The sequence below is a fragment of the Pristiophorus japonicus genome, chromosome 1 (assembly GCF_044704955.1).
Source record: "Pristiophorus japonicus isolate sPriJap1 chromosome 1, sPriJap1.hap1, whole genome shotgun sequence".
Classification (NCBI taxonomy): domain Eukaryota; kingdom Metazoa; phylum Chordata; class Chondrichthyes; family Pristiophoridae; genus Pristiophorus; species Pristiophorus japonicus.
This window is the reverse complement of record NC_091977.1, coordinates 79470804-79484514: the sequence shown is the minus strand read 5'-3', so window position 1 is coordinate 79484514 and position 13711 is coordinate 79470804. Positions and strand designations below refer to the sequence as shown.

Sequence of the window (13711 nt, the reverse complement as noted above, 5' to 3'; positions counted from 1 at the left end):
ACGGGGACATTATTAAGATTGTCGAGAACGAGCTTCCCTTCGTTTTGTTCGAACCAGAAATATGCCTAAATTATTTTAATGAGTTGAGCCACCTGAACATAAGGCGGGTATTTGCAAAATTGTTTTTTCCTTGAAGACATTGGGGAAATTAATTCCCACCCTTGATTATCAAATGTTTTAGGGAAGCTCCGAGCGCTGAGCTCCCGGCCCACGTGCAGCGAGCGAGCCGCCCAGATGAGGCCGGGCCGTGACCCCGCCTGAACACACAGGTCAGAGGTCACCAGAACCGATGGGCGGGGCGGAAAGTCACTTCCGGCGGGCACGAGCGGAATCGGATTTTTGAAGCGGCGTGCGATGGCGGGCAAGAAATCGGCCAAAGACAAGAAGCGAAAGCGCTGTCACGGCGAGGAGCCTCACGGCGAGAGGAAGCGGCTCAACTCGGATTCGAGCACCACCGAGGTGAGCCCGCCCCCGCCGGGCGCCCCGGCCAACAACAGCCCGCGCCGTGCTCCAGTCAGGAGGAGGGACTGGCAGGGAAAGCGGCCCCTGAACCGCCCCATGAACCCGGGCCTTAAACCTCCCAATGAACCCGGCCCCTGAACCTACCCATGAACAGTGGGTTCTTGGGTGACTGAACAGTCCAATCCGGGAATTACAGTCTCTGTCACAGGTTTGCCGCACGCTTTTTCCGCTGCCTGCGCTTGTTTTCTGCATGGTCTCGGCGATGAGACGCGAGGTGCTTCCTCCACTTAGGGTGGTCTTTGGCCAGGGACTCCAAGGTGTCAGTGGGGATGTTGCACTTTATCAGGGAGGCTTTGAGGGTGTTCTTGAAACGTTTCCTCTGCCCTCCTTGGGCTCGTTTGCCATGTAGGAGTTCCGAGTAGAGCATTGTTCAGGCATGTGAACTATGTGGCCTGCCCAACGGAGCTGGTCGAGTGTGGTCAGTGCTTCGATGCTGGGGATGTTGGCCTGATCGAGAACGCTAATGTTGGTGCGTCGGCCCTCCCAGGGGATTTGCAGAATCTTGCGGAGACATCATTGGTATTTCTCTAGCGATTTGAGGTGTCTACTGTATATGGTCCGCGTCTCTGAGCCATGCAAGAGTGCTGGTATCACTACAGCCCTGCAGACCATGAGCTTGGTAGAAGATTTGAGGGCTTGATCTTCGAACACTTTTCCTCAGGCAGCCAAAGGCTGCGCTGGTGCACTGGAGGCAGTGTTGATCTCATCGTTGATGTCTGCCCTTGCTGATAATAGGCTCCCGAGGTATGGAAAGTGATCCATGTTGTCCAGGGCCACGCGTGGATCTTGTTGACTGGGGGGGCAGTGCTGTGTGGCGGGTTGGTGGAGAACCTTTGTCCTACCCATGAACCCGGCCCCTGGACCTGATCCCTGAACCTACCCATGAACCTGGTCCCTGGACCTGATCCCTGAACCAGCCCATGAACTTGACGCCTAGACGTATTCATGAAGCCGGCGCCAGGCACCGGGCATGAACCTGCCTATGAACTCGGTCCCTAATCCCAGCCCCTGGACCCGCCCCCCCCCGAGCCTGTCCATGAACTCTAGACGCGGCCCATGAACCTGCGGCTGTGCGGGAATCCGTGATTGTCTTGCGTTGGTTATATCATAACCTCATATGAATGTCCCAATCTTTATTTTGCGCTCTGTAACATTTTTTTTTAATGCAGATAATCAGTGCTTTTCATTTCCTGATTTGCCGTCTGAGAATTCTTCAATGTAATTGGCTGCATAAACAGCTTGATGACATCACTGCTGCACTCCGCGAGGAATCCCTTAAAGACAGCGCTACAATTAAATGTCAAAGGAGTTAATGTTCTCGCCACAGAGATTGCAAGATCTCTGTTGGCAGCTTTCTTCAAAGTCGGAAGCGATCGCCATTGCGTAGCCGCTGACTGCAAATTACGGGCCAATGTGTTGTGTATTGTTGAAACAAACTGCCGTCGCAAAATGTATTTAATGCAGTTTTGCTGCATTTCTTAATATTTATGGGAATTATTTAATATTACCTGAATTCACATTTATTTTAAAGGTCACATAGTTGTAAACATTTACAATACACTCTGTACAAAACAGGGGGATTCTTCACATCCTTAAACATCCTGCACCATGTGTACCAATTTACTTCTTGACATCCTACTGCCTGCGCTTGATTTCTGCATGCTCTCGGCGATGATACTCGAGGAGCTCAGCACCCTCCTGATTGCACTTTCTCCACTTAGGGCGGTCTATGGCTAAGGACTCCCAGGTGACAGTGGGGATGTCGCACTTTATCAGGGAGGCTTTAAGGGTGTCCTTGTAACCTTTCCTCTGCCCGTCTTTGGCTTGTTTGCTGTGGACGAGTCCGAGTAGAGCGCTTGCTTTGGAGGTCTCATGTCTGGCATGCGGACTATGTGGCCTGCCCAGCAGAGCTGATCAAGTGTGCTCAGTGCTTCGATGTTGGCCTGGACGAGGACGCTGATGTTTGTGCGTCTGTACTCCCAGGGGATTTTCAGGATCTTGCGGAAACATCGCTGATGGTATTTCTCCAGCGACTTGAGGTGTCTACTGCACATGGTCCACGTCTCTGAGCCATACAGGAGGGCGGGTATTACTACGGCCTTGTCGACCATGAGCTTGGTAACAGTTTTGAGGGACTGATCTTCAAACACTCTTTTCCTCAGGCAGCCGAAGGCTGCACTGGCGCACTGGAGGCGGTGTTGGATCTCATCATCAATGCCTGCTCTTGTTGATAGGAGGCTCCCGATATTGGGGAAGTGATCCATGTTGTCCAGGGCCACGCCGTGGATCTTGATGTTTGGGGGATAGTGCTGTGCAGAGAGGACAGGCTGGTGTCGGACTTTTGTCTTACTAATGTTTAGCGTAAGGCCCATGCTTTCATACGCCTCGGTAAATACGTTGACTATGTCCTGGAGTTCAGCCTCTGTGCGTGCACAGACGCAGGCGTCGTCCGCGTACTGTAGCTCGATGACGGAGGTTGCAATGGTCTTGGACCTGACCTGGAGACGGCGAAGGTTGAAGAGCTTCCCACTGATTCTGTAGTTTAGCTCCACTCCAGCGGGAAGCTTATCAACTGTGAGGTGGAGCATGGCAGCGAGGAAGATTGAGAAGAGACGTGGACCATGTACAGTAGACACCGCAAGTCGCTGGAGAAATACCACCAGCGATGTCTCCGCAAGATCTTGCAAATCCCCTGGGAGGACAGATGCACAAACATTAGCATCCTCGTCCAGGCCAACATCACCAGCATTGAAGCAGTGACCACACTTGATCAGCTCCGCTGGGCAGGCCACATAGTCGCATGCCAGACACGAGACTCCCAAAGCAAGCGCTCTACTCAGAACTTCTCCACGGCAAACGAGCCAAAGGCGGGCAGAGGAAACGTTACAAGGACACCCTCAAAGCCTCCCTGATAAAGTGCGACATCCCCACTGATATCTGGGAGTCCTTAGCCATAGATCGCCCTAAGTGGAGGAAGTGCATTCGGGAGGGCGCTGAGCTCCTCGAGTATCGTCGCCGAGAGCATGCAAAAATCAAGCGCAGGCAGCGGAAGGAGCGTGCGGTAAACCAGGTTCCCTGCGCACCCTTTCCCTCAACGACTTTCTGTCCCACCTGTGACAGGAGACTGTGGTTCTTGTATTGGACTGTACAGCCACCTACCTAAGAACTCATGCTAAGAGTGGAAGCAAGTCTTCCTCGATTCCGAGGGACTGCCTATGATGATGATGAAGATGACATCTAATCTACTGTCCAGACCAATGATGTCCAAATTACAGCCGAAAGACACGGCAATGCAGCCCCCAAAGACAGGGAAGTCAGTCCCATTCCCATCTTATTGATTAGTTTGTTTTGAATTTTATGGGCCTGGAGGTTTGGAAAGGATTGTTTTTAATGGTGTGTTATTGGGGAATAAATAAATCCTAACTGAAAGCACCAAGGTCTACAAGTGTTAGCAACTTGAAACATGTGGAGGTGGGAACTTGGATTTCAATTTAAGTGGCCTTAAAACTTCATGGTATGTGCCTAACAAAGGCAGATAACTCAAATTCCTTATCCAGACAATTGCATCTTGAGGTAGATGAGACATTTACAGCTGTGAACACCATGGATGAGAAATAAGTTGTTAATGCTCTGCCATCATCCATTCTACAGTGCAACAGTGACTACACTTCAAAAAGTACTTTATTGGCTGCAAAGCGCTTTGAGATATCCGTTGGTCAGAAAAGGCGTTATATAAATGCAAGTCTTTTTTATAGGGAAGCACTAGGAACAATCCTTTAAAAGCTTGGTATCTTATAGTAGTCATCTTGTCCAATTAGTTTTCTCTACAAGTTGTGCAGAAAAGTCTTGTTGTGGACTTGAGTTTTACCCTTTCTCCCATAGTCAACAGAAATTTTCATTATCACACACAAGAAAGAAAGACTCATATTTATATAGCGCCTTTCACGTCCACCGGACATCCCAAAGTGCTTTACAGCCAATGAAGTACTGTTTGGTGTAGTCACTGTTGTAATGTGGGCTAACGCGGCAGCCAATTTGCGCACAGCAAGCTCCCACAAGCAGCAATGTGATAATGACCAGATAAACTGTTTTTGTTATGTTGACGTCTCATCCGAAAGACGGAAGAAGTACTTGATTCATATTTAGATTTTTTTCTTGATGAATTTTAATTTTTAGATCTGATCAGAGTATGGTTTCTTAGTTGCAGTTGAGGTCTACTATCTCGGGCCAATCGGTTAGTCAGTTAATCCTCTGTTTCAGTCCATACCACCTGTTGGTTTTAGGATCTGAAAAAGTTGTCAGGGGTTCTTTTGAGTATCATAACCTTAGATAGACCTATCCTTCACTGAACAAAAAGTTAACTAAATGGGTTATAGGGATGGATCTCGATATGATATTACCCTGCTAGTTAGTGAATTTTAGACCTCATTTGCCTCGTTTACATGATTTACCTCAATACTATTTCCAATCAAATAAATAGAATATTTTACATACTTTTACCAATCATTATCGTGCTTTGGTAGTTCAAGTTGACGAGCACATTGATGTCAAACTGGTATCAACGGTCACAGTCCATCTGCGTTTTCTGTACTACCTGGGTATTGTTTGAATATATCATTTTTCCTCATTTGTTCAGCCTTGGGTATGACCTCCTTGTTCAATGAATGTAGTTTAACTTTTATTTTTTTTTTTAAGTTCCTTGCCTTTTATTCCCTTGGTTCTTGTTCTAACCAAGTGCACCTTGGAGCTTTTCCTTATTTTATGTTTGTTCAAATCTGGCTCAATATGTTTCCCAGTTAAGAATTGAAAACAAGGAATTGGGAATGACCATCACCAATGCTGGCTCACAAAATTGCATGCAAGCAACCCTGCTGTGTTCCAGACAGGACAGTGCAATTGGGAGGTATCCCTACAGCATCAGGAGTTACAGCTGGTTCAAATGTTTTGGTATTCTGCCATACAGTTCAGAAAGTTATATAGCTATATGATTTGTTTATGGAGGTTAAATTGTGTTAGCGTTAGTGTTTTCTCTGAAGAATCACTCAACACTTAGAGTCGGTTCCAACGCCTGGCGGCCTTTATTACGCTCAGCGGGGAGGAAAACTCAGGACCGTATCCAGGTTTCTCTCCACAGAACAAAGGGTTACATGCACCTTTATATGTTTCACAACAGTTACAAACAGTTTACTACAGCTACACAGCCCATCACGGCTGGACACAAGCCAATCACAACGATTATCGATTACATATAGGTTCTTTTAACCCAATAGAATTCCCCTAGTGTCTCGGGAACCATATGTTCGATTATTGTCAGCTTGGGCTGATTGATGACTTTACTATAGGAGATAGGTTCTCTTCCTAGTTCTTTCATCTGGGAGAAATAATTGGTTTATAACCTTGTTTACAGGAGATGGTTTCCCTCTTATCTTTCTTCCTGGGGAATTAATTGGTTTATGGCCTTGTTCACAGGGGATGGTTTTCCTCTTATCTCTTTCTTCCTGCATCCAAGGCATTCCTATTGTGGGCCTCACAGGGTTATTGCTCGGTTATTGAACATTCAACAGTTCACAGCTTGACTACCTGATTTCCCATCATGCCTGGGCAGCCATTTTATGTGTGGCCACTTTAAACTTATATGCGTTTAGATATATCTAGCAGGTGCCTAATGCCTAGTGTTCTGGTATATTCTAAAGGTGCCTACCTCCTACAACAAATTGCATTTGAAGAATGAGTAAATTAAAGTGATTTGACATTTATCTTTCAAGATTATGCACCATCTGCCTATTCACATTTTCATACTTGTACCATTTGGATTCTTCTAAAATTGTAATTTTAGTTATGATTTGCATTTGCAGTTCTGTAACTGTTTTATGTCCTTGAAGGCAGGAAGAATTGCTTCAGAAAAAGAGACACCCAATGAGCCCAGTGACTTGGAAGAAGGGGGCCTTGACCTCAGTATTGCCTTGAAGCCAATCAGTTTGTATATCTCTGATAGAAAAGAAATGTTGGAACAGTGCTTCAGAGTCATAGGGGAGAAAAAGCTCCAGAAAATGCTCCCAGATATTTTAAAGGTATTGTAACAACAAAATCATCTGAGAAAATATGCCAGTGTACTGCATGTAACCTGGGTAATTCAATCTTTTGTATTCTGGTTAAATAAAACTCACTATTTGCCCCAAGGATATAAATAGGGATTGGGTTTTCATGTCCAAGCACCTCTTTTATTTTTTATTTTAATTGACACGTATCATGATCCTTTTTGACTCATTTTTAATTCCTAACTCACAATTCAAAAATAAACTTTTAATGAAATGTGATCTTTGCAATATGCCTACAGATAATCCAGCTCAACTAATTATTAATGTTCAGATGGATCTAGAAGAGATTGAATGGAAATGGATTAAGAGAAGATAGGCAATTAAGGCACTAAACTAATCCAGAATCAATTTTGTGTAATGCTAGTTGATCTCCTCTGGAGTTGGTCAAAATTTGAAAAGAATTGCAATTGAGCAGGTCTTGAGCTAATACCTCTGATTGGGCTTGCTCATAAAGTGAGCTTGAGGCTTGTCAAATGGCCAACTTCTTCAAATTGGTTATAAGTTTCCTTTCATGTTAAATGTATTCTGTTACACATCAGTGTTTTCTCTCTGGGAAAGCTCAAATTATTAAAACAACAGCTTATTTGCAGATATTATAATCCAAACCAAATTTTATTAATAACCAGTTGTATTAGCATTTGCCTAGATAATGCAGTGGGATTATTTCTCACAATCCAATAATTATATTTTGTCTCCAGCAGAACTGCTCAGTGGAAGAAATTAAGGTGCTATGTCTGGAGCAACTGACACTTTTATCTGATAAGAAACTTCTCCAAGTTATTGAAGGTAAGAAATAAATAGTTGTTAACCGCTCTATTTTTATTAATGGGAAAGGAAACAGCTATTTGGCAGAAAATAATTTCCAGTGAGTATAAAATAATTTATATGTACATTTTTGTATGTAAACCTTTTTGAGGAAAGTCTGAACATTGTTCAAAGTATTTTTTTCTCCTCCCTTTCCTTTCACAAGTATTAATAATTGTACATATAAAAAGTTGAGTTCAGAAAAAGGGAATCTAAAATGTTGACCATATGTAAAGTGTGTATATTGGCTTATTTTATGTACAGCCTGGAAATAATGACATCATGTTATCATATAAATACCTATTAGTTAATACCTGTACCTCCATTATAATAGTGGAGAAAACAATTTGATCTGAGCTAGTTGGGTATTTGTGCGGTAACATCAACCCTAGTAATTTCCAGGCTTAATATAACGTGGCTTAAATATAAATCATAGCATTTCAGCTTTAATCATATGTAATAGATACTTTTACCTTTGTCAAGGAATACAATTAATAACTTGAGTAGCCTTTAACATAGTCACCTGTACGAGATTAAATAAAATGAGAAGGGATGACATACAGGAAAGGCATGGTGAAAGGAAGGAGGAAAACTAAGTGATACAAAGGAGAGAGATGTATTTCCTGAGATTGAATAAGTACCCATCTTTCAAGGTGAACTTGGGATAAGAAGCTGTCAGTGTGCTGTGTCTGCTCTGGCAATTTGGGAATAAATTGAGTCAGAACAGACTGTACAATCTGCTTCTGCATAAGATCAACTGTTTCTATTTTGTTCATACAATGCAACAGCTTCCTTTACAGCAGAAAAGTAACACCGATTTCACTTGTTACATTTTAACTGGTAAATGCAGCACTCGATACCCTGTTTGTAATCTTTTTTTCTTTACAATGACAAAATGGTATGCAATTCTCCCTCACCCCCAGTACAGAAAGAACATGAAAGCCATAGTGTAAGATTTGGATCATAGGTCACACACACATTACCCAAAGGGTCTTAGGAGTTGTAAGGCATTTTATTGAAGAGCGACAGTTTTAAGCATCATCAGATACAACACGCTGATTAAGATAGATATAGTAGACATACAACCCATGACAGATGAGAGTGATCTACGACCCCGGAGCGGGACGAACGGATGGACTTTGAGGCAGAACGGTGATCTCGGGACAGATCCCGAGCTGGTGGAGGTGGTAGGGCGATGCTAGCATGGAGTCCACCTCAGAGGTTTGAGCTTGACCAAGTTGTTAGGCCGAAGCCAGCATGAGGTCCACCTTGAGGAAACTCTCCTCAGTCTGCCTGTCTCTCGTTGCCCATTTTCATACCTTAGTTTGATGGGCAGGTGGATACCTTGCATCAATCATTTTTACACATTCCATGGTGCAATTACAGGGGAGTAAGTACCTCTGAAAACCCCCTCCCATCCTCATGAGGTCAGCTTTTTACATATCTCTGCCTGAATGTCTTGTTCAAGAGACAGCTTGTTTATCTTTAAGGCTCCTTGCTAAAATCCCATATCAGCATAGTTATGCCATGAAGGTCTGTTTTCCTGGGTCCTGACCTTGTAACAACCTTAACTCTCTGTGTCTGCTGAGCTGGCATAAGTACCTCTTTTATAAAATCATTATTTATTTTATAATTTGCAATTTCTTCAGATTCATGATTTCTTACAATAGAGAGTATACAGTATAGATTTACCAGAGATGAGAAACTATTATGCAGACAGACTTGAGATTCTGGGACTATTCTGCTGAATATGTGAAATCTTCATGTAATATATTGATTTTTGATGTTAATCAAGCACTTAAGAGAACCATCATGACGATCAAAACTACTTGGCGATGCAGTGGAAGCTGTGGTCATGACAAAAATGTAATACATGATCCAAACATTAAAAGAAATATTACTTAAAATGTAAGTCAAACTGATATTAATTTGGTGATCTATTGTATGTCCTGATTTTGGACAAGGATTACTAAATCTGACAACAGATACATTCTATATTTGCAAATTCAAATTTTAAATAGTCCATCTCGACTCCAGGCTCTCAAATTATATTGCAGCATTTGTTTTTATTCTAGTTGATGATCTTGGTTCATCTGATACTGAAGAAGAGGTAGGAGAGAATAATGGATACAAGAGGAAACTGGAAACAGAAAGTCAGTAAGTACAGTTTTTAATTTTTTGATAAAGTAGGTTGGGTGTCTGAAAGTGCTTGCAGCACATGAAGCCGCTATCTTGACTGTTTTCTGTGAAAGTTATTCATGCCTATATATTCAACAAATGAATTCATACAAATTTATTTTAATTAAATTATGCTCAAAATTATTTATTGCCCTTTTAGACAGTGTCTCAACAAGGATTTATTGTTAGTTTTGCCTATTATCCTTATTTTGTATGTCGCAAGCTGGTTTAGTGGGAGCTGCAGAGGTCTGTGACTTATTGCATTGCTCCTCTTAACCTATATCCTATCTTTTTATAATGTTGGAGCCATGAAATCATTGAACGAAGAATTTGATGCAAGGGTCTCATAAATAATTGGTAATTTTGTAGAATGTTCTTTTATGATGGAAGTGATGGAGAAGCCACTTTAAAGGCTGCATTGCTTGTCTCTATTTGTTAAGGAGAGCATGGTAAGAAAAGGCCACACCACTGACAGAATGGAATTGTTCACTATCTTTTCCACACACGGGGAAATGGGCCTTGGGAATCAAATCTGCATATTTGTTTGCTACAGGATGCTAAGGACAGTCCCCTAGTTGATTTCTTGATTATAAAAATTATTTATTTTGACAACTAAAAATTACTTTGTTGGCTCATTGAGCACAAACTTTGACCACGATCATTCATTGCTTTGACTAGTGCTTAGATGCAACCAAATGATGGGAAAAATCTTAATCATGTTAATGCTCTTGCTTCAATAATTCAACAGTAACTATCAGCCAATACCCACCCCATCACGAATACAAAAGCAAAATACTGGGGATGCTAGAAATCTGAAATAAAAACAGAAAATGCTGGAAATACTCAGCAGGTCAGGCATCATCTGTGGAGAGAGAAGAGTTAACATTTCAGGTTGATGACCCTTCGTCAGCTGCCTGACCTGAATATTTCCAGCATTTTCTGTTTTTATCCCACCCCCATCACTGATCGGGCTACCAACAAAGAGAGAATCTAACTGTTTAGAATGAGGTCTCGTATCTTTGATGTCAAACTCATGGATGGGGGAATACTGTTGTGTAAAGTTATGCCTTTCATTTCAAGGGCAATTCTTCCCCAGTTTGAGGGAGTTAATTTCTCAGATCAGAACCTTCTTATCTGTGTATTCTTAGCTACAAAAATAGCCAATGTATTGTATTGCATAGCAAAGTTTTAGGGAAGGTTTACTTAGCCAGAATAACAAAAACTTGCATCTTTGATATATTGATAATTTCCTCCTCTTTTGAGCAGATTGATCCTTTTAGGACCTCAAGCTCTTGAACAAATTCAAGATGATAACCCTAATACAAATCACACATTGTTCCTATCTAGTAGGTTTGGATGTCACCATAGACATCAGGGGCTGTGTACGTTCGTTTGAGAATCAGTATTGAGGGAGTAAGATATCACTCAAGAGCAGTACTTTTCAGCTGCCTATTATTCACAAAGTGCTCATTAGGAAGTAGCAGCATTCCTTTAATTGTAACATCTTTGGGTTTGAATTTATGTATACAACTGAGCTTTCACTCAGAACTTAGCAGTAAGCTGAGTTTGTTGATTTCTGGATTCTTTTCCCTCAATCTGGTTCAGTGAAATCACTGAGTCGAATACCAATTGTGCTTTAAACAAAGCAAGCTTTTATTTAAAAAGCAAATCCCGATCGGGGACCTTATCAGACAGAAGGAATGCTTCCTGATAGATTGCACCCACTTCCTACGGACAAAGTGACGTTACATTGTAAAGGGACGACGGTTATACATTTTCGGTAAAAGATAACAAGATACAATTAGAGTGACATCCGAGTTCAGCCTATCCTCTTTGATCCCTCTTTCCCTTTGTCCACTCATAAGCCGACCTAAGTATGGTCTGATTTTAAACAAAGACCTTCTGTTAATGTTTCAGGTTAATAACATGATCTAATAAGACCTTGAGGTTTTTTTTGCAAGCTGTGGGTTTTTTTTTCAAGCTGTGTAAGTATTGTAACATTTTGCAGTCTCGAGTCTGAGATTTTCATAGCTATTCCTTCATGAATCCTTTCTTAGCTTATACTGTCCATATATAATTCCCACGTTCTCAACTTCAATGTCTCTATACATTTTCAAACATTCACAAGTTGGGCATAGCAAATTAGGGGTGCACGCAATAAAGGTGCAGCAATTATAATGGGTGACTTTAATATGCACATAGATTGGGCTAACCAAACTGGAAGCAATACGGTGGAGGAGGATTTCCTGGAGTGCGTAAGGGATGGTTTTCTAGACCAATATGTCGAGGAACCAACTAGGGGGAGGCCATCTTAGACTGGGTGTTGTGTAATGAGAGAGGATTAATTAGCAATCTCGTTGTGCGAGGCCCCTTGGGGAAGAGTGACCATAATATGGTGGAATTCTGCATTAGAATGGAGAATGAAACAGTTAATTCAGAGACCATGGTCCAGAAGTTAAAGAAGGGTAACTTTGAAGGTATGAGGCGTGAATTGGCTAGGATAGATTGGCGAATGATACTTAAGGGGTTGACTGTGGATGGGCAATGGCAGACATTTCGAGACCGCATGGATGAACTACAACAATTGTACATTCCTGTCTGGCGTAAAAATAAAAAAGGGAAGGTGGCTCAACCGTGGCTATCAAGGGAAATCAGGGATAGTATTAAAGCCAAGGAAGTGGCATACAAATTGGCCAGAAATAGCAGCAAATCAGGGGACTGGGAGAAATTTAGAACTCAGCAGAGGAGGACAAAGGGTTTGATTAGGGCAGGGAAAATGGAGTACGAGAAGAAGCTTGCAGGGAACATTAAGACGGATTGCAAAAGTTTCCATAGATATGTAAAGAGAAAAAGGTTAGTAAAGACAAACGTAGGTCCCTGCAGTCAGAATCAGGGGAAGTCACAACGGGGAACAAAGAAATGGCAGATCAATTGAACAAGTACTTTGGTTCGGTATTCACTAAGGAGGACACAAACAACCTTCCGGATATAAAAGGGGTCAGAGGGTCTAGTAAGGAAGAGGAACTGAGGGAAATCCTTATTAGTGGGGAAATTGTGTTGGGGAAATTGATGGGATTGAAGGCCGATAAATCCCCAGGGCCTGATGGACTGCATCCCAGAGTACTTAAGGAGGTGGCCTTGGAAATAGCGGATGCATTGACAGTCATTTTCCAACATTCCATTGACTCTGGATCAGTTCCTATCGAGTGGAGGGTAGCCAATGTAACCCCACTTTTTAAAAAAGGAGGGAGAGAGAAAACAGGGAATTATAGACCGGTCAGCCTGACCTCAGTAGTGGGTAAAATGATGGAATCAATTATTAAGGATGTCATAGCAGCGCATTTGGAAAGAGGTGACATGATAGGTCCAAGTTAGCATGGATTTGTGAAAGGGAAATCATGCTTGACAAATCTTCTGGAATTTTTTGAGGATGTTTCCAGTAGAGTGGACAAGGGAGAACCAGTTGATGTGGTATATTTGGACTTTCAGAAGGCTTTCGGCAAGGTCCCACACAAGAGATTAATGTGCAAAGTTAAAGCACATGGGATTGGGGGTAGTGTGCTGATATGGATTGAGAACTGGTTGTCAGACAGGAAGCAAAGAGTAGGAGTAAATGGGTACTTTTCAGAATGGCAGGCAGTGACTAGTGGGGTACCGCAAGGTTCTGTGCTGGGGCCCCAGCTGTTTACACTGTAAATTAATGATTTAGACGAGGGGATTAAATGTAGTATCTCCAAATTTGCGGATGACACTAAGTTGGGTGGCAGTGTGAGCTGCGAGGAGGATGCTATGAGGCTGCAAAGTGACTTGGATAGGTTAGGTGAGTGGGCAAATGCATGGCAGATGAAGTATAATGTGGATAAATGTGAGGTTATCCACTTCGGTGGTAAAAACAGAGAGACAGACTATTATCTGAATGGTGACAGATTAGGAAAAGGGGAGGTGCAACGAGACCTGGGTGTCATGGTACATCAGTCATTGAAGGTAGGCATGCAGGTACAGCAGGCGGTGAAGAAAGCAAGTGGCATGTTGGCCTTCATAGCGAGGGGATTTGAGTACAGGGGCAGGGACGTGTTGCTACAGTTGCACAGGGCCTTGGTGAGGCCACA

At 42.6% G+C, this 13711-nt stretch overlaps 1 protein-coding gene across 4 annotated transcripts in view; it reads left to right on the top strand.

The window, feature by feature from the left end:
• Positions 1-300: 300 nt before the first annotated feature.
• The window catches only part of LOC139264538 (caspase activity and apoptosis inhibitor 1), a 49865-nt gene continuing 36454 nt past the window's right edge, over positions 301-13711 (top strand). For 2 of the 4 annotated variants that reach the window (XM_070881185.1, XM_070881166.1), the window contains exons 1-4: positions 301-459; positions 6405-6593; positions 7322-7406; positions 9500-9581. In XM_070881185.1, coding sequence (XP_070737286.1) covers positions 355-459; positions 6405-6593; positions 7322-7406; positions 9500-9581 — 461 coding nt within the window. In that variant the 5' untranslated portion in view covers positions 301-354. Of the gene's footprint in view, positions 460-6404; positions 6594-7318; positions 7407-9499; positions 9582-13711 lie in introns of all 4 variants that reach the window. The other 2 variants (XM_070881174.1, XM_070881156.1) reach the window with 1 other exon arrangement.